The 21,882-nt window shown below is 46.1% G+C and overlaps 1 protein-coding gene across 1 annotated transcript in view; it reads right to left on the minus strand.

Annotated features, from left to right (window-relative positions):
* LOC309549767 (uncharacterized protein) overlaps nt 1-21,882 on the minus strand; it is a 145,793-nt gene that overhangs the window by 60,700 nt on the left and 63,211 nt on the right. The window contains exons 11-17 of the mRNA XM_082250279.1: nt 17,823-17,955; nt 17,620-17,690; nt 14,966-15,053; nt 12,963-13,210; nt 9,922-10,039; nt 6,271-6,435; nt 3,446-3,601 (exon numbers count right to left, since the gene is read on the minus strand). Of these exons, the coding sequence (XP_082106405.1) occupies nt 3,446-3,601; nt 6,271-6,435; nt 9,922-10,039; nt 12,963-13,210; nt 14,966-15,053; nt 17,620-17,690; nt 17,823-17,955 (979 nt within the window). The remainder of the gene's footprint in view (nt 1-3,445; nt 3,602-6,270; nt 6,436-9,921; nt 10,040-12,962; nt 13,211-14,965; nt 15,054-17,619; nt 17,691-17,822; nt 17,956-21,882) is intronic.

A 21,882-nucleotide genomic window follows, 5' to 3' on the forward strand; every position in this document is an offset into this window, starting at 1 on the left:
GAGTAGAAAGGAGCATTTGGGAGGGTGGTTTATTGCCAAGAGAAGGACTTTAAATTAAAAGCCTAAGGCTCCTTTCACACACTCCGTCCGTTGGACGGAGTCTGTTTTTCTCAGCGGGGGATAGAGCCGCCGATCCCCCGCTGAGCAGCAGGAGGACAGCTGTGTCTCCGTGCTGTGTGCGGAGACACAGCTGTCAGTTCCCCATGCATCTCTATGAGGGAATCGGATGTCAACGGACCATCAGTCCGTTCTCACCCGATCCCATCCGATCCGCTGGACGGATGGAAAATAGGGTTTCCATCCGTCCAGATTTGACGGATCGGATCGGGTGTCAGCGGACATGTCTCCGCTTACATCCGATCCCCCATAGAGATGCATGGGGGGACCGTTCAGATCCGCCAAAAAAAAAACGGACAGGCGGATCTGAACGGTCCTCCTGTGTGAAAGGGGCCTAATGTTTGCTGAAAAATGGTTTTACATTGTAGCTATTAAAAAGCTACTTTCTAATACAACAAATTGTCTTCAGCTCTGACATTTGTCTTTGCCAGAGCGAACATTTTTTTTAGTAAAATGACAGATTTATCTTGTGTAGATGGACCTGAGTTAATGTATATTCCAATCTGCTGCATTATGTGTTAACAGGCAGCTGAACAGCAAAGACTTTGTCTTTATCTGACGACCTGTGCCTGAGCTGGTGTCCGTGATTCCATCTGTGATTGTGGATGGATGTCATCCATCCTGCAGCACAGTCACATTCCACCACGAGGCTCCATATTCTGCCTGCTCAGCATGGATCCTGGTTTTTTAGAGGCTGGCGGCGATGTGACGGGAAATGCGCCGTGACATTTATCACTTGCGGTGCCTTGTCAGTGACAAGTTGTCACGAGTAGACATACCACACAGCCTCTGCCAGTAGCCAGACATGTCCCGGGGCCCTGGCTGGCCGGCTGGCCGGCAGGCCGAATGCAGGAAAGGATTGGGTCGTCTCGGGCATTTCCAGAACTGCGCAGCACAGTTCCGAACCCAGCCGATCACAGCCATTTTTCACTGGCACTTTTCTCCTGCTACGGGCATTTACGGGCAGTCAGAAAAGTGTCCTGTTTTTACGGGCTGCTTGTAAATTTACACGTGGTTGGCAACACTGGATGGAAATGGATCCATCAGAATCTCTCAATCAGTGGCGGCCTGTTCGGCGTCCATTAGGGGCGCAGGGGCGCCACCCCCCCATCCATGCTTCCAGCCCCCTAATCTACATGCAGGGCACCAGATGCATGGATTCCGATGAGGGTTTTTTTTGTTTTTGAAGCACGTGATTAGAGCCAGAGGCCCACCCAGTTGTGTGACAATAGCGAATTAATATTTGCTATTGCCACACTGATTCTCCTCCCGGCCAATCAGGAAGCGGGTACTGAGACCTGTTTCCCAATTGACCAAAGGAGGAGGCATCCTATTGGCAGAGGAGGAGGGAGGAGACGGCCACCGAGAGGGGACATGGAGGAGACTGAGGGGGAAGCTGTTGCCACCCAACAGTCTGGAGGAATAAGGTAAGTGAACTGGCGCCCGGGCTCGGGGGGGGGGGGGGGGGTTATGGTGTGGACTGGACTCTCTGGAGTGATGGGGGGGGGGGGTTGTCCGTGGCCAGATCCGCCTGATGATCCCCCCCCCGACCATTGCTCTCAATCATGACATGACAAGTGAATCTGAAATTAGTATCCTACCATTCGATACATTCGGATGCACTCCATTCAATATTGTCAAATCAGCTCATTCCATTTCTCTTTGTGGGTTGGACTAGCAGGGATGACTCAGAGTGCATGAGTAATGTCCCGAAATAACTAATTAGCACGTTAAAATGAATATAGCCAATCTTCCAAAATAACATCTCTAACATCCAGTACTGTCCATGGATGGATGGATAGACAACAACAATGTGGGAACAATGATAGATAGATAGATAGATAGATAGATAGATAGATAGATAGATAGATAGATAGATAGATAGATAGATAGATAGATAGATAGATAGATAGATAGATAGATAGATAGAAACAGTGTGTTGGGACATTTATTTATGATAGATCAGGGTTTCTCAACCTGGGTTCCATGGAGCCTTAGGGTTCCTCCAAAGGTTGCTAGGGGTTCCTTGAGCAATGACCAATTTCTGCCTCTCTGATAAGTTCCCAATGACACCTATCTGTAAGGAGGTAATTCTTCCTAATGACTGCAACAAGCTCATATAGGCATAATGGTCAGGTGTCCACAAATGTTTGCTCATATAGTGATAGAGAGATTCAATGCAAGAAACTAGGACTGTTCAGCCATGTGCACTAAAAAAACATCTCCAGGCAAGTATTGAAACCCCTCCAAGCTCTCCTCAATGTGATCGCTGGCTTGACAGAAAAAAAGGAAAAAACAAAATGCCCTTTTTACTCACCTAAAGCAGGGTCGGTTCTAGACTATTTTGTGCCCTAGGCAAAACCAGCTACTTGCACCCCCCCCCCCCCCAAAAAAAGACTGTACATTTCCCCCCCTTCTGCACATAATGCCCCCCCTTTAACCCTACATTCCCCTCCCTATACACATTGCCCTTCTTTCACCCTACACCTCCCTTCCTGTACACACTGCCCCCCTTCCTGTACACACTGCCCCTCTTCCTGTACACACTGCCCCCCTTTAATGCTACACCCCCTTCCTGCACACACTGCTCCCCTTTAATGCTACACCCCCTTCCTGCACACACTGCCCCCCTTTAATGCTACACCCCTTTAAGCCTACACCCCCTTCCTGTACACACTGCACCCCTCTCTAGAGGTGACATCCATCAGGGATGAGGAGGTGACAGGAGAGGAATGTGGCACTGGCCATGGCTGCACCCTAGGTGGCAGTGCATCCTAGACGGCTGCCTAGTTCGCCTAGTGGTAGCACCGGCCCTGCTAAAGCCTCCAGTCCTGACTCCTCTCTCTTCTTCTGTTTACAAGAGGAGGAGTCCTTCACTGGGTGTCCTGACTGCATGAAGTGGACACTTACAATTGGCTGTCCAGTGGTGGGGTCCTTTCAGGATCTGGATGAAGAGCGTGCAACAATGATGTCTGCACATTGCAACCATTGTGGACTCGCCAGCATGGACACATCTGCAGCACTGGGATAGTGGTCTCCCCGGAATGACGAATATGAGGTATATGGACGGCAGACATTGGTGGGTTAGAGGGGGCAGGAGAGGGGTAATATTTGCCTGGAGATATGCTTTAGGTATGACGGCTGGTGAGGAATCTTTATAAAGTAATAGCAATATGGGGTTCCTGGAAACTGTGGATGTTGTCATGCTGGTTAGTAGTGACTCACTAATCTACCTCATCTCGCAATATGGCCTTATCCACCAAGTGTGAACACGAACTGCGAGACAGTGAACCACAGACAATGTTATCTAGAGGCCGCAGCCCGTTACCTCAGCTTTTTGGTGTAGTGCAGAAATCTCCTGCACGTCTCTCAGCTCTGTACACTTCTTTGCCGCCATATAATCCTGCTCCACCTCCTCCATCTTCCTCCGCACTTCATGGGTTAGGGTGCTGGCTGTCTGGATCATCTGGGAGAGCGCCAAGAGCTAAAAAAAAAAAAAAAAGATAGGGATCAGGACGGTACATCCTTACCTAGGGAATACCTACATTTAGGAAACAAGATTGTCCAACATGAATAAGGAACATGCATTAAATTGGATCTATTGATCTACATAAGGCTTAATTCCCAACGCTTTAACACAAGGATAAAGATCTTTATTCCATGCAACCTTAAATTTCAAATCTTATTAGTGTTGCACCTTACTAGACAGGTGCTAGGTAAAAGCATTGATTGCTCCTGCTGCTTATCAGGGGAGTTTGATCTGTTAGTTTGCCTGTCACATGTTTCTGGTGTGATTCACTGAGTCTGAGGGAGTGTCCCTGCTGTGTCCAATGAGGGAGCTTGTTGGACAGTGGAGGAAACCTAACCAGTAGCACATCAGGGTTTATGGCAGTCCCAGTGGGAGGGCATTTCTGCAATGCATCCTGGGATTGACCATAAATACTGAGGGGACCTGTGACAGGGCGTCTTTTGGCGGGAGCAAAGTCCCAGGAGGAGGTGGTTCGGGCAGTCGGCCTAGTGAACCAGGTGTGGGGCTGAGCTGCAGAAGAATCCAGAGTGCTGACAAGTGGAGCTGCTGGCAGAGTCTCTCGGGAAAAACAGTGTCTGTGAGTACCAGGGGATTTGCCTAAGGGTCTGCCTAGGGAAGGGGGACCAATCCAGAGAAGTCAGGGGATCAAGGAGCCAGCTCACACAGGAAGTGTAACAGTAAAGGGGGTGCCGTGTTGTTGACCCTGAAGAATAGGGACAAGGGGGTGCCAGGAAGGGCCCTGAAGATTGCTCTGCAGTACAGTACAGCTTATCTCAGGAAGCTCACTAAATTCTACTTCACAGCTAAGGGCAAAGTGAAGCAGCGGCCTAGCCGCGACTAGCGTTACTCAGCATTTTTCAGTCGTCCCAGCCAATTGTGCATAGTTATACAAGTTGGAGTATCCCACTCATTCCCTTCTCCTACCCAAGTTCTCAATAAAAACACAAAAACCAAAGCTACCAGACTGTTTCCTGACTGAGCTAAATCACTTGGGAAAATGTTGAACTGTCATGTTGTTGCTAATGGTAACCCAGGTGAACCGGTAACCAGCAGCTCCCAAGGGAGTAGTGCTACATTAGACTCACTGAAAATATCTGTCGCTTTTTTGAAAAAATCTGTATCCTGGTGTGTGGGTTCTGGAAATTGAGCAAAATGGTATAGATATACCATTAAATGTTCTTCTCCATTAAGCTTCTTGCAACTAAGAGTGAAGCTGGAGAGATTGCGGTTGGGGAGTTCTAGAAGATAAGAGAGGTCCTGGAGGCGAGCATGAGATCAGGAGGTCTTGGGAGGAACGGAGAGGATAGTTTGGGTGATATTTTGAGATGAGGCTGGTGATATAGCTTGGAGCAGAGTTGTGGATGGATTTGTATGTTGTTAGTATTTTGAATTGTATTCATTGGATGACTGGAAGCCATTAGAGGGATTGGAAGAGAGGGGTGGCGGACATCAAGCAGCTGGTAAGGTGGATGACTCTCAGATCAGCATTCATGATAGAAGGGGGATACAGTAGCTTGTGTAGGCCAACAAGGAGGGAGTTGCAGTAGTCGAAGTGGGAGATAGCAGGGAAGGAGTGAATTAGTACTATGGTGGCTCATTTGTTCAGAAGTGGCGTGTTTTGGAAATTTTACTGGAGTTTAGGCAGCGAGCATTGGATTTGGGTCTGGGATTACACCTAACACGCTGACATGACAGGGGGGACTGATAGCTGTGCTACTGATCTCAAGGGAAGAGTAAGGGGGGGGGGACAGGGAAAGGAGGAAATATGGATAGAGATGGTATTAAACGCCATGCGAGATTATCAACTGACCAAGGGAGGAGGGCTATATAGAGATAAGAAGGGATTCGAGGAGAGAGCCTTGGGGGACCCCAACTGAAAGAGTAAAGTAGTAGATAGAGTTGTAGGTGACACTAAAGGAACTCTTGGATAGATGGAAGGAGAAACAGGAAAGAGAAGAGTCTTGGAGACCAAGGGAGTAGAGTTTTTTAAGGAAGGGAAGGTGGTAAGCTGGTAGCAGAAAGGTCCAATAGTAAGAGAGTAGTGACCATTGGTTTTAGCGTTTAGTAAGTGATTAGTACGTTTTAGTAGGGCAGATTCTGTGAAGTTATGTGGGGGAAAGACAGACTGTAGGAGGTCAAAAAAGTTGTTATCATTGAGGCAGCAACTCAGGCAAGATGCAAACCAGGCTTTCGAGGAATTTGGAGGTAATAGGAGCAACAGGTTTTTGGTTGTTCAGACTGGTAGGGACCAGCAAGAGATTTATAAGTATAGGGGTTACAAGTGTATGTTTTGGAGGGGAGAGGAAGGGGCCAGGAGAGATAGAGAAATTGGAGATGTAAGTTAGAGAGCCTAGAATGGAAAGAGGGTGAGCGGAAAGGGAACAAGGTCCAAGGGGCAGGTGATTGATAAGTGGGCATTCGAGAAGACACCCACAGTATTAAATATGGCTCAGTTTTATACTGTTATGCACACTCTGAAGTTAGGAGACAGTGTGAGAGTGCCAGTATCTCTGCTGTACAAATGCAGATCCCAGCACTTCCAGCCCTATTCCAATTGGTCATAAGCAGTGAATATCCTCCACTCGTTGTGCTCTGGGGAAGCAGCACACATGGCAGACACTCACCCGCCTCTCCAGGTCAGTCGTCCCTTTGGTGGCAGCCAGTGCTTGCTCTCTCTCCTTTGCTGCATCATTCAGCATTTCCACTGCTTCCTGCAGCTCTTCCAAAGGGGTAAACACATCCTTCCTGTCTGACGGTTCTGGAGGAGGATCTGGGAGTCCCCCGAGCAGCTGTGGAAGGGGCAAAAAAGACAGTTGTTCAGCAGGCAATGCACAACAATACACAAATGTTTCACAATGATACAATGTATTACACATCACTGTACTGAGAAGGACAATGGGGTTGATTTACTAAAACTGGAGAGTGCAAAATGTGGTGCAGCTGTGCATGGTAGCCAATCAGCTTCTAACTTCACCTTGTTTAATAAAGCTTTGACAAAAAAAAAAAATGGAAGCTGATTGGTTTCTATGCAGAGCTGCACCAGATTTTGCACTCTCCAGTTTAAGTAAATCAACCCCAATGTCAGGTAACACAGCACAATAACATGTGATATGTTATACTGATGTAGCACCCTCTAGTGTGCGCTACTAGTATAGACTAGGCAGATGGCCAGGGATAAACCTGAGTAACTGAATCTGGGTCAGGGTTATTAGAGCCCAGGGCTGGATGACTCATCCTGGCAGCTCTCTGGTGCCTCCCCCTGTTTCTAGAATGTTGGAGAATGTTCTGGAACTAGTGGGTGGAAGCTAGGGTTTTCCTTAAATATTTAGGGGCCCCAGGTTGGGGCCTGGGAGTTAACTAAAGAGGCCTTAAAGTGATTGTAAAGTCTCTCTTTTTTTTTTTTTTTAAATAACAAACATGTTATACTTACCTCCTCTGTGCAGTTGGTTTTGCACAGAGCAGCCCCGATCCTCCTCTTCTCGGGTCCCTCTTTACTGCTCCTGGCCCCTCCCTCCTGTCGAGTGCCCCCAAGTCAAGCAGCTTGCTATGGGGGCACCCAAACCGAGCTGCAGCTCTGTGTGTCCATTCAGACACGGAACTGCCATTCGGCCTCACCTCCCTCTCTCTCCTGATTGGCTAACTGACTTTGATAGCCGCGGGAGCCAAGGGCACCGCGACTGTGTCTCAGCCAATCAGGAGAGAGAGTCCCGGATGGCTGAGGGACTCGTGGACATCGCTGGGGAGAGATGGGGCTCAGGTAGGTATTAGGGGGTACTGGGGGGGGGGGGCTGCTACACACAGAAGGCATTTTATCTTAATGCATAGAATGCATTAAGATAATAAAACCTTCTGACTTTACAACTACTTTAAATAGACATGACCCATGCCAGCAGGGGAGTCGGGTGGAAGTAGTGCAGAGGGAGGCTGTTGGTGGCCCTTAAAGTCTTATCACACTTCCCAGCAGCCGAAAGCATGCATTTCACCAAGGCGTTTACAATAATGCAGAAGCCACTGAATAGAGCTGCATTAATTGTAATGGTTTGTACAATATGTGTCCAGAACTGGGAATTTATACACTGAAAACTGCAGTTTACAAAGCTCCTTCAAATTGTTGTCTTTGACCTAGAAGGAAAAAGGGGGGGTGACGATACCGCACTAAGGTGCATCAAATATGAAAAGAACAGCTAGCACTACAGATGTCAACCTGTATCTAAAATAAAAATGTATAAAGTGCAGCGCTAATGGAAAATAAAAATAAAGTGCATATATAGTGCATATATAGTGCAATGATAATTTGTATCTATATGGCAAATATGAGCATTGATACATTACACACATGTAATAATATAACCAAAAATAAGGTGATATAGTAACTGGTCACTGCAAATTAATAAAAGAGTCCGAAGTGAGTCCAAAATGTGATGTGAAAAGTAAAATCTTCAAACGTTAAATCATGTGAATTTTCAATCTCGTGCACAGGAACCACCACCAACGTCAGAGGGGGGGCTTACCAGATAGAATGGACTCAATTAAGCTTACACCTAGTGAGTCAGAAACAGCATATAAAGATGAGTAATAAGCCAAAGGACATCTGGATAAACTTTCACCGCACCAACAGCAACAACGGATTATTCCACTTGGATACAGATAATTTCCCACAATGGACCATCTAGTTAAAATTGGGGCCACAAGTTCTTCTCCACATGTACTCAATAAAAGAGAGCTCCACATAGTGTAAAACCATACAAAAATGTCTAATTTATTTAAAATCCAGAACACTTACAATGTAGCTGAATAAAAAGCGCTTTCATATAGAACATCCTAGGATCAAATGTGACGCAGTGGCAACATAGCAGCAGACCCATGTATGGTTCTACACTATGTGGAGCTCTCTCTTTTATTGAGTACCAGGGGCGTAGATAAGGGGGGGGGGTCCAACCCCCCCCCCCCCCCCCGGAGCATCGGTCAATTTCACAGCAGCTAGGCTAGTGTAGCCTATAACTGCCACTGGGAAGACCACCTGTCTCATCCATGAGGCTGATAGGCAGGGCCCGGCTGACATTGAAGCAATGTTTACTATTTGCTTCACTAACAGATGTGCCTGCTGGGGGCGCTGTATATACTGTATGTATATATACACACCACAATTTGTCACAGTGTGGCAGGCGTGATAATTATTGATCTCTCGGTACTCAAGGCTGAACCCCCCCAGAAAAAAAAAATGATCTACGGCCCTGTTGAGTACATGTGGAGAAGAACTTGTGGCCCCAATTATAACTGGATGGTCCATTGTGGGAAATTATTTGTATCCAAGTGGAATAATCCGTTGATGCTGTTGGTGCGGCGAAAGTTCATCCAGATGTCCTTTGGCTTATTACTCATCTATATATGCTGTTTCTGACTCACTAGGTGTAAGCTCATTTGAGTCCATTCTATCTGGTAAGCCCCCCTCTGACGTTGGTGGTGATTCCTGCGAACAAGTTTGAAAATTCACAAGAAATAACGTTTGAAGATTTTACTTTTCATATCACATTTTGGACTCACTTCAGACTCTCTTTTATTAATTTGCAGTGACCAGTTACTATATCACTGTCTGTGCTTTAAGTGGCCAAAAAGAGGTGCCGGTACTCTATTATAGCCTATAAATTTTGTCGCCCCCCCCCACCCCACATCAGGGTCCCCACAGAGCACCCCCCCCTGGCCTGGGCTGGGACTCCGGAGCAGGGGGACTCACTGGTGGTGACTGGTCTGGCTCTGCAGTGGGAAATATTCTTGGGGGGGGGGGATTGAGGGCGCAAATGTCCAAAACGAGCATACTGGTACGCTAAGGCGCACGGAGAGGTAGCGGTATGCTCAAGAGCCATATTTGAAAGTGGCGGTACTGAGTACCAGTGCATACTGGCCCACTTAAAGCACTGATCACTGTATTTTTGGTTATATTATTACATGTGTGTATTAGATCAATGCTCATGTTTGCCATCTAGACCTAGAAGGACCATCAAGGAACTTTTCCATAGCAGAGGTGGAAGCACAATGCCGAACACACTTTAGGACCTAAGCAGCAATGAGAACTGCCTCATCCTACAAGCATGGCAGGAATTTACTGGTGCTTTCCCAAGCGGTAAAGTGCTACATTAAGATGAGGGCCACCAAAAGTGGAGCACCTACAGAAAGAAACTAAACACAGAACAGCTATCGTCTTGCTAAGCTTTCCATTTTGAAAGGAGTTGTCACCAGTCAGACACACAATGAAGTGTAATATTTTTCTCTCTCACCGTACTCCTCCTCCGCCTCTCATCCTCCATCTGGACAACCTTCATGAACTCCGAAAGCACCAACGTGTCTCTCAGATCGGAGGTGCGGCGACGGAGCGCCTCCTGTACCGTCTGCAGCCTGGCAAAAGAGAACATTGGAGGTCTGTGTTAACCGGGCAACTCATGTGTGATAATTGACATCCAGTGTTCCAAAGTGAAGCACACAAAGTGATGGCACAAAAATATCAAGTGGTCCATCAAGTCTGCCCCTTTTTGATTTTTTTTTTTTTGCTGTTTTAACCTTTTTGTCTGAATATAGATCTATGTTTGTTTCAAGCATGTTTAAATTCCCTTACTGTTGACTGCCATACATTTGCTGGAAGTCTATTCCAAGTATCAACTACTATTTCAGTAAAGTTATGCTTTTTAAGGTTGGTGTTGAACCCTTTTTCCTTCTTTCCTCCAGGTTGTACAGTACATGACATGTTCCTGCAGTCTCTTTTGGTACATTTTGCCTGTCTATGGACTTGTTTTATCTCATTAATATCTTTTTTTTGTAAGCAAGGTCTTCAGAATTGGACGTAAAACTCAAAATGATGGCCATATACTGTTCAAATTTTGGCCATTTACCGATGACCTGGCATGAAATGCGCTCAATGGGCAGCCATGTTAGCCACCTCCTGCCGGACATCTGGCTGAAAGCTGAATGACAAAAAATATTATGTTTGTGGCCTAACTAAAGATCTGTATAGAAGAATCAGGACCTCCTTTCTCTTGCTTGAGATCCCTCTAGTCAGGGGAGGACTGGCAAGGGGGGCAGGGTGGAAATTGCCCCCCGGGCCACTCTGAAAAGTGGTAAAAACTAGTAAAAAGGCCGCACTCAGGGCTGGATTAATGTAGGGGCCAGACACTGTATACAGCTCTCAGTCCAAAACCAGGTGGGCATGGATGGTGAGCTGATTCAATGGTTCAATAGGCCACTTGACTGGACTTGCCCCCCAGGCCTAAGGCTGCCAGCCCTCCCCTGCCTCTAGTGATATAAAGATCTATAGGGAGGAATCAGGACCTCCTTCCTCCTGCTGGAGATCACTCTAGTAATATATAGATCTATATAGAGGAGTCAGGACCTCCTTCCTCCTGCTGGTGATACCTCTGGAGATAACTAAAGATCTATATAGAGGAATCAGGGCCTCTTCCCCCGCCTGTGATCTCTCCATTGATATAAAGGTCTATATAAAGGGAATTCAGGACCTCCTTCCTCCTGCCGGAGATCCCTCTAGTGACAACTAAAGATCTATATAGAAAAAAACAAGGACCTCCTTCCTCCTGCTGGTGAACCCTCTAGTGATATAAAGATCTATATAGAGGAATCAGGACCTCCTTCCTCCTGCTGGTGATCCCTCTAGTGATATAAAGATCTACATAGAGGAATCAGGACCTCCTTCCTCCTGCTGGTGATCCCTCTAGTGAGATAAAGATCTACATAGAGGAATCAGGACCTCCTTCCTCCTGCTGCTGATCCCTCTAGTGATATAACGATCTATATAGAGGAATCAGGACCTACTTCCACCTGATGGTGACCCCTCTAGTGATATAAAGATCTATTTTGAAGAACCTATATTGAAGATCTATATTGAAGAAGTATCTTTCTGCTGGAGATACCTCTAGTGATTACTAAAGATCTATATAGAAGAATCAAGACCTCCTTCCTCCTGCTGGTGACCCCTCCAGATAGTGACCCATCGAATGATATAAATATCTATATATAGGGGAATCAGGACCTCCTTTCTCCTGCTGGTGACCCCTCCAGTGATCTCAATCCATGCAGAGCTTATTAATAATGTTCATATAAAAGAACATCTGGGTAGCACTGACCATAATATGATTTCCTTTAATGTTAGCTGTAAGCAATAAACGCATACAGGAAATACAAAAACACTTCACTTTAAGAGAGCAAATTTTCCAAGGATGATGGCTGCTCTCCAGGATTTAGACTGGGAGGGAATATTGGCATTGATGTGCACAGAACAGAAATGGGAAATTTTCAAAAAGACTTTATGCAAACTCACTGCAAAGTATATTCCCATGGGTAATACGTTTAAAAGGCTAAAAATAAAACCTATGTGGCTCACGGCCAAAGTTACCAAAGCTATAAATAATAAGAAAAGAGATTTTAAAAAAACATAAAAATGAAGGAACACTATCATTGTTTAATTGTTACAAAGAATATAACAGAATATGTAAAAAGGAAATCAAGGACACAAAGATTCAAAATGAACGACGGATTGCAAAAGATAGCAGGACAAACCCCCAAAAATTCTTCAAATATATTAACAGTAAAAAGGTCAGGTCTGAGCATGTAGGCCCTTTACAAAATAATCAGGAGTGGGTAACTGGGGACAAAGAGAAGGCAAATTTATTAAATACTTTCTTCAGCTCTGTATAAACAAAGGAGCATGGGGGAGCTCATGACCATAATGAGAACGGTACTGACACAGCCCCAAATGATCCACAATGGCTCAAAAGTGATATGGTCCAGAAATATTTAGACAGAATAAAGGTGGATAAAGCACCTGGACCAGATGCCATCCACCCCCATTTGGGTGCGGACCAGCCAGGCTGCATTCCTTCCCTCAAGACAGATGGTGTCGGTGTCGCGTTGTCTTCCCGTTGGGTAGTTGTTCTGTATTGAACTTTAACTTCAATACATTTCTGTTACTGTAACTGGAATCTGAGTGTCTGCTGACGCTGCACCGCCCCCACAAGTGTTGTACCCAGTTTTTATGTTAGCGATGCCATGATATTTTTTCCTTCCATCACTGATAAACCTTAAAAAGGTTCTGTCTCAGTTTTAAAAGGGTTTAGCCATCTCCTCCTTTTTTTTGTAGATGATTTCCCCACCAGGGGAAACGCAACGGAGGATCCAACTATTTGGCCTTTGGATGCACTTTCATTTGACCATGGTATTACTGAAGGATCACATTTTCCTGCATTAAGGTAACTGTACATGGATAAGGCCCCTAAATCAGTTTTAGTACCGTACAACGTTAGAATTTGCTCACCTCTCCTCCACCTCCTGGACCTGGACCTTCATTTCCTTGTCCACACTCCACCCAGAGCTCAGGATCGCTCTCCCTGCAGAATGTAGAGCCACGCCTCGTGACTTCAACTGTTTCTCCAGGTAGGACACCTGCTTCAGGTCCCGACGAACCAGCTGTGGACTGCGCATGGCAGCAGGCTCCGATAGAAGCTGTTCCAGATTCTGTAGCCATTGTGATGTGGCCTTCAGTTCGCCGAGAAGACTGTCTTCCTGCAAAAGGTTTAGAAAGTGGCAGGTACGTGTGGAATGAACTCGGTCCACAAATTACTTACATAGTTACATAGTAGGTGAGGTTGAATAAAGACAATAGTCCATACAGTTCAACCTATGTAGGTGTGTGTGGCCGTAATCACCTCCCATACCCTTGAATGTTTTGATCCTTGAGATTTACATCCAAGAGTCTTTTAAAAATAGCCATAGTCCCCGCAGTAACTACCATTTGTGGTAGAGAATTCCACAGTCTAGTAGCCCCTACTGTAAAGAACCCACTGCGTAGCCTGAGGTTAAAACACTTCTCCTCTAATCGCATTGTATGGCCTCGTGTCCTCATGCATTCCTTGCGACTGAATCGTTTTTTTTCTATGTTGATATCACTGTTGAGGTATTTATAAATTGCTATCATGTCCCCTCTCAGGCATCTCCTCTCCAGGGAGAATAAATCAAGCGCTTGTAAGCTCTCTCTTCATAATTAAGGTCCTCCAATCCCCTAATTAGTTTAGTTGCCCTTTTCTGGACTCTTTCCAGCTCCAACACATCCCTTCTGAGTACTGGCGACCAGAACTGGACAGAATACTCCAGATGTGGTAGGACCAGAGTTTTATAAAGTGGAAGGATTATAGATTTGTCTCTGGAATACATCCCCTTCCTTATGCATGCTAATATTCTGCTGGCTTTGGCAGCTGCAGCTTGACAGTGCACGCTATTCTACTAAGACCCCCAGATATTTCTCCATTTTTGATTCCCCCAGGGGTTTCCCCCCTAAAGTGTATTGTGCTTTTATGTTTTTTTGTCTCCAAATACTGTAAGCTCTGTGGTCTAGTCAGGATTATTATCTATGATCTTTAATCCCAAAGTGCTTTTTTCAGGTAATTTATCCCAAATGTGCACCAATTAAAGGGGTCTTCCACTTTACTGAAAAACTTGTCTAACGCTGGATCCAAAACCTTTTTATTTTGGATAGAGTAAGGTTTCTGTCCCAATGACACATGACTTAAAGCGGAGTTCCGCCCAAAAGTGGAACTCCGGTTATATGCTTCCTCCCCCCCCTCTGGTGCCACATTTGGCACCTTTCAGGGGGGAGGGGGGAATGGGTACCTGTTTTTTACAGGTACCCTTCCCCTCTTCCAGGAGAGCGCCGCGGCTCTGTCCCTCGGACATTCAGCCCCCTCCTTTTTCCTCCGCCGCCGGGCCAATTACAAAGCGCAGTAGGGAACCAGCAGTGAAGCCGAAAGGCTAGTAGAACTTACCTGTCCCGGGTTCCTGCAATGTCGGCACCCGAAGCTGATTTTCGTATGGGCTCTCAGGTGCTGCCGCCACCATTCAGGGTAAGGGAACCCTGGATGGTGGCGGCAGCACCCGAGAGCCGATACGAAAATCGGCTTCGGGTGCCGACATCGCAGGAACCCGGGACAGGTAAGTTCTACTATTTAAAAGTCAGCAGCTATAGGATTTGTAGCTGCTGACTTTTAATTTTTTCATGGGGGGCGGAACCCTGCTTTAAGCTGGTCATACACTATAAATTTCATCAGGAACTGGCCAAATCTCACCTACTGGGTGGCCCTGTTGGTTCCCTCCTTCGATTGAACAATTGAAGGAGCCAGGAGGAAAATTGTCAGCTGAACAGCAGCTGCATCCAATCAGATTTTTTGACAACCAGCAGAGCCGACTGAGTGGGACGAGCTGGTAAGGGGCAAAAGGGTCAGTCTGCCTAATTCCAAACATGATGGTACAGACTCTGGAACTCACCCCAGTATCTGGAGGTGGGGAGTGTCTCCGACAACTATTCTTGCTGTTGTCACTCTCTTCTCTGCACTGCAATAATTTCCCACATGTGCTAAAAATTTGAAAAAACAAGTGAAATAAGTTCACACAATATTTCACACAGTGCAACAAACCAAGTTAGAGTGCAAGAGAGAGAAAAGAAACCAAAAACAACGGGACACATTGTCTTCCTATCTTATAACAGATAATAATTATGCGTCATTAACCAACTTTCCATCCAGTGTCAAAGGTTTATAGACCAGATACATCCTAAGTATAGAGACATTTATCCAACTGTCCATCCAGAGCCTCTGGTTTACACACCACATACATCCTAAACACAGAACCATTTATCCAACTGTTCATCCAGAGTCTCTGGTTTCTAGCCCGGATACATCCTAAATATAGAACCATTTATCCAACTGTCCATCCAGAGCCTCTGGTTTATAAACAGATACATCCTAAATATAGAGCCATTTATCCAACTGTCCATCAAGAGCCTCTGGTTTATAGACCGGATACATCCTAAATTTAGAACCATTTATCCAACTGTCCATCCAGAGCCTCTGGTTTATAGACCGGCCACATCCAAAATATAGAGCCATTTATCCAACTGTCCATCCAGAGCCTCTGGTTTATAGGCCAGATACATCCTAAATATAGAGCCAATTATCCCATTGTCTATCCAGAGCCTCTGGTTTATAGACCGGATACATACTAAATATAAATCAATTTTTCAGCCTATTCAGAACCTGGTTCCTCACACCTATTCTTTTCTCAATAATCTTTCAATGAATAACATCCATTTTCTTGACTGATGGAAGAAATGACAATAATAATGACGTGTAGTATCTCACAAAAGTAAGTACACCCCTCACATTTTTGTAAATATTTTATTCTATCTTTTCATGTGACAACACTGAAGAAATGACACTTTGTTACAATGTAAAGTAGTGAGTGTACAGCTTGTATAACAGTGTAAATTTGCTGTCCCCTCAAAATAACTCAACACACAGCCATTAATGTCTAAACCGCTGGCAACAAAAGTGAGTACACCCCTAAGTGAAAATGTCCAAATTGGGCCCAAAGTGTGAATATTTTGTGTTGCCACCATTATTTTCCAGCACTGCCTTAACCCTCTTGGGCATGGAGTTCACCAGAGCTTCACAGTTTGCCACTGGAGTTCTCTTCCACTCCTCCATGATGACATCACAGAACTGGTGGATGTTAGAGACCTTGCGCTCCTCCACCTTCCGTTTGAGGATGCCCCACAGATGTTCAATTGGGTTTAGGTCTGGAGTCATGCTTGGACAGTCCATCACCTTTACCCTCAGCTTCTTTAGCAAGGCAGTGGTCTTCTTGGAGGTGTGTTTGGGGTCGTTATCATGTTGGAATACTGCCCTGCGGCCCAGTCTCCGAATGGAGGGGAGAATGCTCTGCTTCAGTATGTCACAGTACATGTTGGCATTCATGGTTCCCTCAATGAACTGTAGCTCCTCAGTGCTGGCAGTACTTATGCAACCCCAGACCATGACACTCCTTGGATTGTAGGCAAGACACGCTTGTCTTTGTACTCTCACCTGGTTGCTGCCACACGCACTTGACTCCTTCTGAACCAAATAAATTTATCTTGGTCTCATAAGACCTCAGGACATGGTTCCAGTAATCCATGTCCTTAGTCTGCTTGTCTTCAGCAAACTATTTGCGGGCTTTCTTGTGCATCATCTTTAGAAGAGGCTTCCTTCTGGGACAACAGCCATGCAGTCCAATTTAATGCAGTGTACGGCGTATGGTCTGAGCACTGACAGGCTGAGCCCCCACTACTTCAACCTCTGCAGCAATGCTGGCAGCACTCATACATCTAATTCCAAAGACAACCTCTGGATATGACGCTGAGCATGTGCACTTCTTTGGTTGACCATGGCAAGGCCTGTTCTGAGTGGAACCTGTCCTGGTAAACCACTGTATGGTCTTGGCCACCGTGCTGCAGCTCAGTTTCAGGGTCTTGGCAATCTTCTCATAGCCTAGGCCATCTTTATGTAGAGCAACGATTTTTTTTTTTCAGATCCTCAGAGAGTTCTTTGCCATGAGGTGCCATGTTTAACTTCCAGTGACCAGTATGAGAGTGAGAGCGATAACACCAAATTTAACACACCTGCTCCCCATTCACACCTAAGACCTTGTAACACTAACGAGTCACATGACACCGGGGAGGGAAAATGGCTAATTGGGCCCAGTTTGGACATTGTCACTTAGGGGTGTACTCACTTTTGTTGCCAGTGGTTTAGACATTAATGGCTGTGTGCTGAGTTATTTTGAGGGGACAGCAAATTTACACTGTTATACAAGCTGTACACTCACTACTTTACATTGTAGCAAAGTGTCATTTCTTCAGTGTTGTCACATGAAAAGATATAATAAAATATTTTAAAAAATGTGAGGGGTGTACTCACTTTTGTGAGATACTGTATATATCATCTGTTTTTTTTTTTTTTTAGCATTGAATGTTGTAGTGCAGATCTCTCCAGTAAGTTTTACCATGTATCTTATTGTCCACATCTACTACACAAGGACAGAATATGATTTGTTAATCCAAGGGAGGGAAAGTATGAGCAGACAATGGTTGGAATTTTGTTTACCTGCTGGGCCCAGTTTGTGGCGTTGGGCGTAGCGGGATCTGTACTTTGCAGTCCCCGGTGTTTGGCTCCTTCTGGGAAGATAAATACAGTTATTGGAGTCACAGAAAATGATGTCAAGTTTTATATTAAGACTCAGGAAGTTCTGAGAACTCTCGGAGGACCATTTGTGTCCTGTTGGCTCTTTCCCAGCACCAATCACTGACCTGAGACACAATAGTCTGGCTTCCCAGGGTGCTTTGCTGCTTCTTTCCCACGCTGCTCTGCTCCCGTATGTCGGGGGTCACCGAGTTACCCAGTTCTCTGGTGAATGTGGTGCCTCTCGAGGACTTTCCTGTCCTAAGGGACCAAAAAGTGACTTTGTGTTAGCTATTATTGTCTAATTATAGAGATTATGGGAATTTCAAACAGAGGAGAATCTCGGCCAAACAGTTACATTGTGTCATCTGGTGAAGACATGAAATGTTTCAACAAACAACTGTACAACAATTACTGATTTAGGCAGAAGAGGCGTTGATGGTTTTTGTCTTCTTTTCTTGCAAATGCAGTACCCAGTGGTGTATTTTGGTTTTGTGGTGCCCTAGGCAAAACTAAAATTAGGCGCCCCCTCCTATGTAAATTTGCTCCACTCCTTCCTTTTAAATTAATGTGACTCCCTCCAAAATTTAAGGACTACAAGTCCCAGCATGAACCCCTGAAATCTCATGAGAGGGGGGGGGGGGGAGAGAGGAGGTGGAAGAGAGAGAGGGGGGTGGGTGAGGAAGGGGGGCAGAGTGAGAGGGGGTGGGTGAGGGAGGGAGAGAGAGGGGGGTGTGAGAGAGGGAGGGGTGAGAGAGGGGGATGAGAGAGAGGATGAGAGAGAGGGGGTGAGAGAGGGGGGTGAGAGAGAGAGAGGGGATGAGAGAGAGATGGGGGGTGAGATTGAGGAGAGGTCAGAGAGAGAGAGAGAGGGGGGGGTGAGATTGAGGAGAGGTCAGAGAGAGAGAGAGAGAGAGATAGGGGGGTGAGATTGAGGAGAGGTCAGAGAGAGAGAGGGGGTGAGGGAGAGGGGGTGTGAGAGAGGTGGGTGAGAGAGGCGGCTTTAGCAACCAGTGGCCAATAAAGTCTCAGGTGGATGAGGGGTGGCTTTTTTGCTGCCCCCCTGCAAAGCGCCGCCCTAGGCCTGGGCCTTGTTGGCCTAGGCCAAAATACAGCACTGGTAATACCTGATACCTTCAGTTATGGTTTTCTTCCCCCACCTTTGACTCCAGCCTTCCTCAGTCTTTTTACCTTTAAAGCAGGTGGCTGTAAGCAAGTGCATTTAACCACTTTGCCACTAGTTGGCTCTGTATCTGAATAGTGTCTGCTACAGCAGGAAGTGACACCAGGTGTTAGGCCCCTTTTTGGTAGAACCCTCCCTCAGTGATGTCAGGGGTAAGTTAGCACCCACATATAAGCTAGGTGGGGAGGAGACACAGACAGTCTCTTGGCATAGGAGCTAAACATTCCACACCTGTCAGCATTTACCCAATACATGTAGGCCCTGGACAGGGCAGGTGGCTGGGTGGAGTGGACCTGTATCCAGGAAGAGCTGGCTGTAGACATTCCGACCCTTAAAGTGTAGATCCACCCAAAATAGGAAGCCCCACATGTTGCACCCTCCGCTTCACTGCCATATTTGGCACTATTTTCGGGGGAGGGGGGAGCAGGTACCTGGTTTGGACAGGTACCCCCTCCCATCTCTGGCTCAAATCACCACAGCGATCTGAGCCGGAAGTCCACACCCCCCCCCTCTACTATCTTTTGGGAAACATCACAGGTCTCAGAAGCGTACAGCGCGACTCATGCATGCGCTGTAGATAACAAGCTGTAAAGCCGCAAGGCTTCACTCCTGTTTCCCTTACTAGAGTTGCCAGCACCTGAAGCCGGTTGAAGAATCGGTTCGGGTGAGGGCATCCCTGGACAGGTAAGTGTCCTTATATTAAAATCAGCAGCTATAGTATTTGTAGCTGCTGACTTTAATTATTTTGGGGGGGGGAGCCTGAAGCTCCTCTTTAACGATTTGCCGACCGGTCACGTTGACCATACTGCGGCAAAGTGGCTCTATATCGTCCAGTGACGATAGACCTACGTCGCTGGACTCATCCCATTGTGCGCGCCGCCAGAGGCTCGCTCCCACTGTTTTCAGTCACAGCGGGAGTCGGGCCAGGGGAGGAGCGGCGGTGATGACCGCCGCTCTTCCCCGATCGTCGGGGATCGAGTGTGGAGATCCGCCCGCGTGTGTAAACAAAGCGGGTGGATCTCCTAAGTAAGCATAGCTGAACCTGCGATCTGTCCCTGTGTCACACAGTCCCCTCCCCCCCATACGTTATTAAGCACCAGGCATACATTAACCCCTTGATCACCAATAAAAGTTAACCCCTTCCCTGCCAGTGTCATTTTTACAGTAACAGTGCATATTTTTAGCACTGATTACTGTTGTAATGTCACTGGTACCCCCAAAAGTGTCAAAAATGTCAGTCAAGGGTCCGATCTGTCCGCCGCAATGTCGCAGTCCCGCAAAAAAAATTGCAGATCGCCGCCATTACTCGTTAAAAAAAAAAAAAACAATAAAAATGACATAAATTTCCCGTTGTTAGTAGCTGCGATAACTTTTGCGCAAACCAATCAAAATACGCTTATTGCGATTTTTTTTTTACCAAAAATATGTAGCAGAAAACAAATTGGCCTAAAATGTTAAAAAATTTTGATTTTTACATTTTTTTGGGAGGGAATTTCATATAAAAAAATGTTAAAAATATTGTTATTTTTTCAAAATTGTCGCTCTTTTTTTGTTTATAGCGCAAAAAGTAAAAATCGCAGGTGATCAAATACCACCAAAAGAAAGCTCTATTTGTGGGGAAAGCAAGGACATAAATTTAATTGGGTACAGCGTCGCACTACCGCGCAATTGTCTGTTAAAATAACGCAGTGCCGAATCGCAAAATATGGCCTGGTCAGGAATGGGGTAAAATCTTCCGGTCTTAAAGCGGTTAAAAATACGCTCATTGAGAATTTTTTTGTCAAAGACATGTAGCTAAATACATTTTGGCCTAAATATATGACAAAAATTGAATATATTGGATATTTTTTAACTGTCAAAGTAGAAAAATATTGTTATTTTTTCAAAATTGTCGCTTTTTTTTTTTTGGAATATCGCAAAAAATCAAAATCGCAGAGATGATCGAATACCACCAAAAGAAAGCTCTGTTTGTGGGAAAAAAAGGACGTAAATTTAGTTTGGGTACGACGTTGCATGACCGCTCAATTGTCAGTTAAATTCGCACAGCGCCGAATCTCAAAAAGTGGCCTGGACGTAAGACAGCAAAATCCTCCGGTGGTAAAGTGGTTAAGGAGGTGGGGGCTAGGATGAATTGCAAAAGGCCTTTTAGACCATGTTGGAGATCACTGCATGAGGCTGCTTCCCTGGAGCGTTCCTAGGATAGATCTACCCCCAGCTAGGAGGTGTCTACAGAGAACACAGTTCTGTGATTACTGATGACCCTTGGCAGAAGAGAGACTGTAGGGAGATGGCTGCTAAGTGCTGCATCTGCTTTCACCTGTGACTACTGCAGTCTGTCCACTATATGTGATTGACTGTGTATGTCAAGTGACTCCGGAATTTATGTCTAGTGATGTGACTGTAATGCCATTTCCTGAACAACACCAGTTGCAGTAAATTTACGTGGTAAAGAGCCTACGTCATAGGCTCTTTACCTAGATCAGAGATGCGCACACGAGCGGCTTATCTTGCTGGATGTCATATGACGCCCATTCAAGATAACAGAACCAACCTGCGGTCGTCATTTTGCATACGGAGGGCGGGAAGTGTTAAGAGAGGCTTTGTGGTTGGCTGGTGTTGGTGCCAAAGCAGAAGTCCCTACCCCTGCTCCAGCCCAGCTAGTACACTGTCCCTCCTGCTGAGGCTGAACCCTCCACCATCTTGTTCCCTGCTCCTTTCCACAGGCCTGCACACAACATTCCCAGCCATAGACCCTGATATCCCGAAGAAGGAATATTCTGGCAATGGCACGTATTGATGTCCCATCAGAGGCGTAACTAGAACCTTCAGGGCCCCAGTGCAAGAAACCATGAAGGGCCTCCCCGGACCCCTGGCCGGGGCCCTTCCCTTCAAGCCCGGGGCTCTTCCCACTGATCCTGGGGTCCTTTACTCCGCTTGTGGGGTCCTTTATTGCGGTCCCACAGCGGGTCCCTTTCACAAGTTTTGCAGTGGGCCCCCTTCCTGCC

The sequence above is a fragment of the Pelophylax lessonae genome, assembly GCF_965119305.1.
Source record: "Pelophylax lessonae genome assembly, chromosome: 3".
Lineage (NCBI taxonomy): Eukaryota > Metazoa > Chordata > Amphibia > Anura > Ranidae > Pelophylax > Pelophylax lessonae.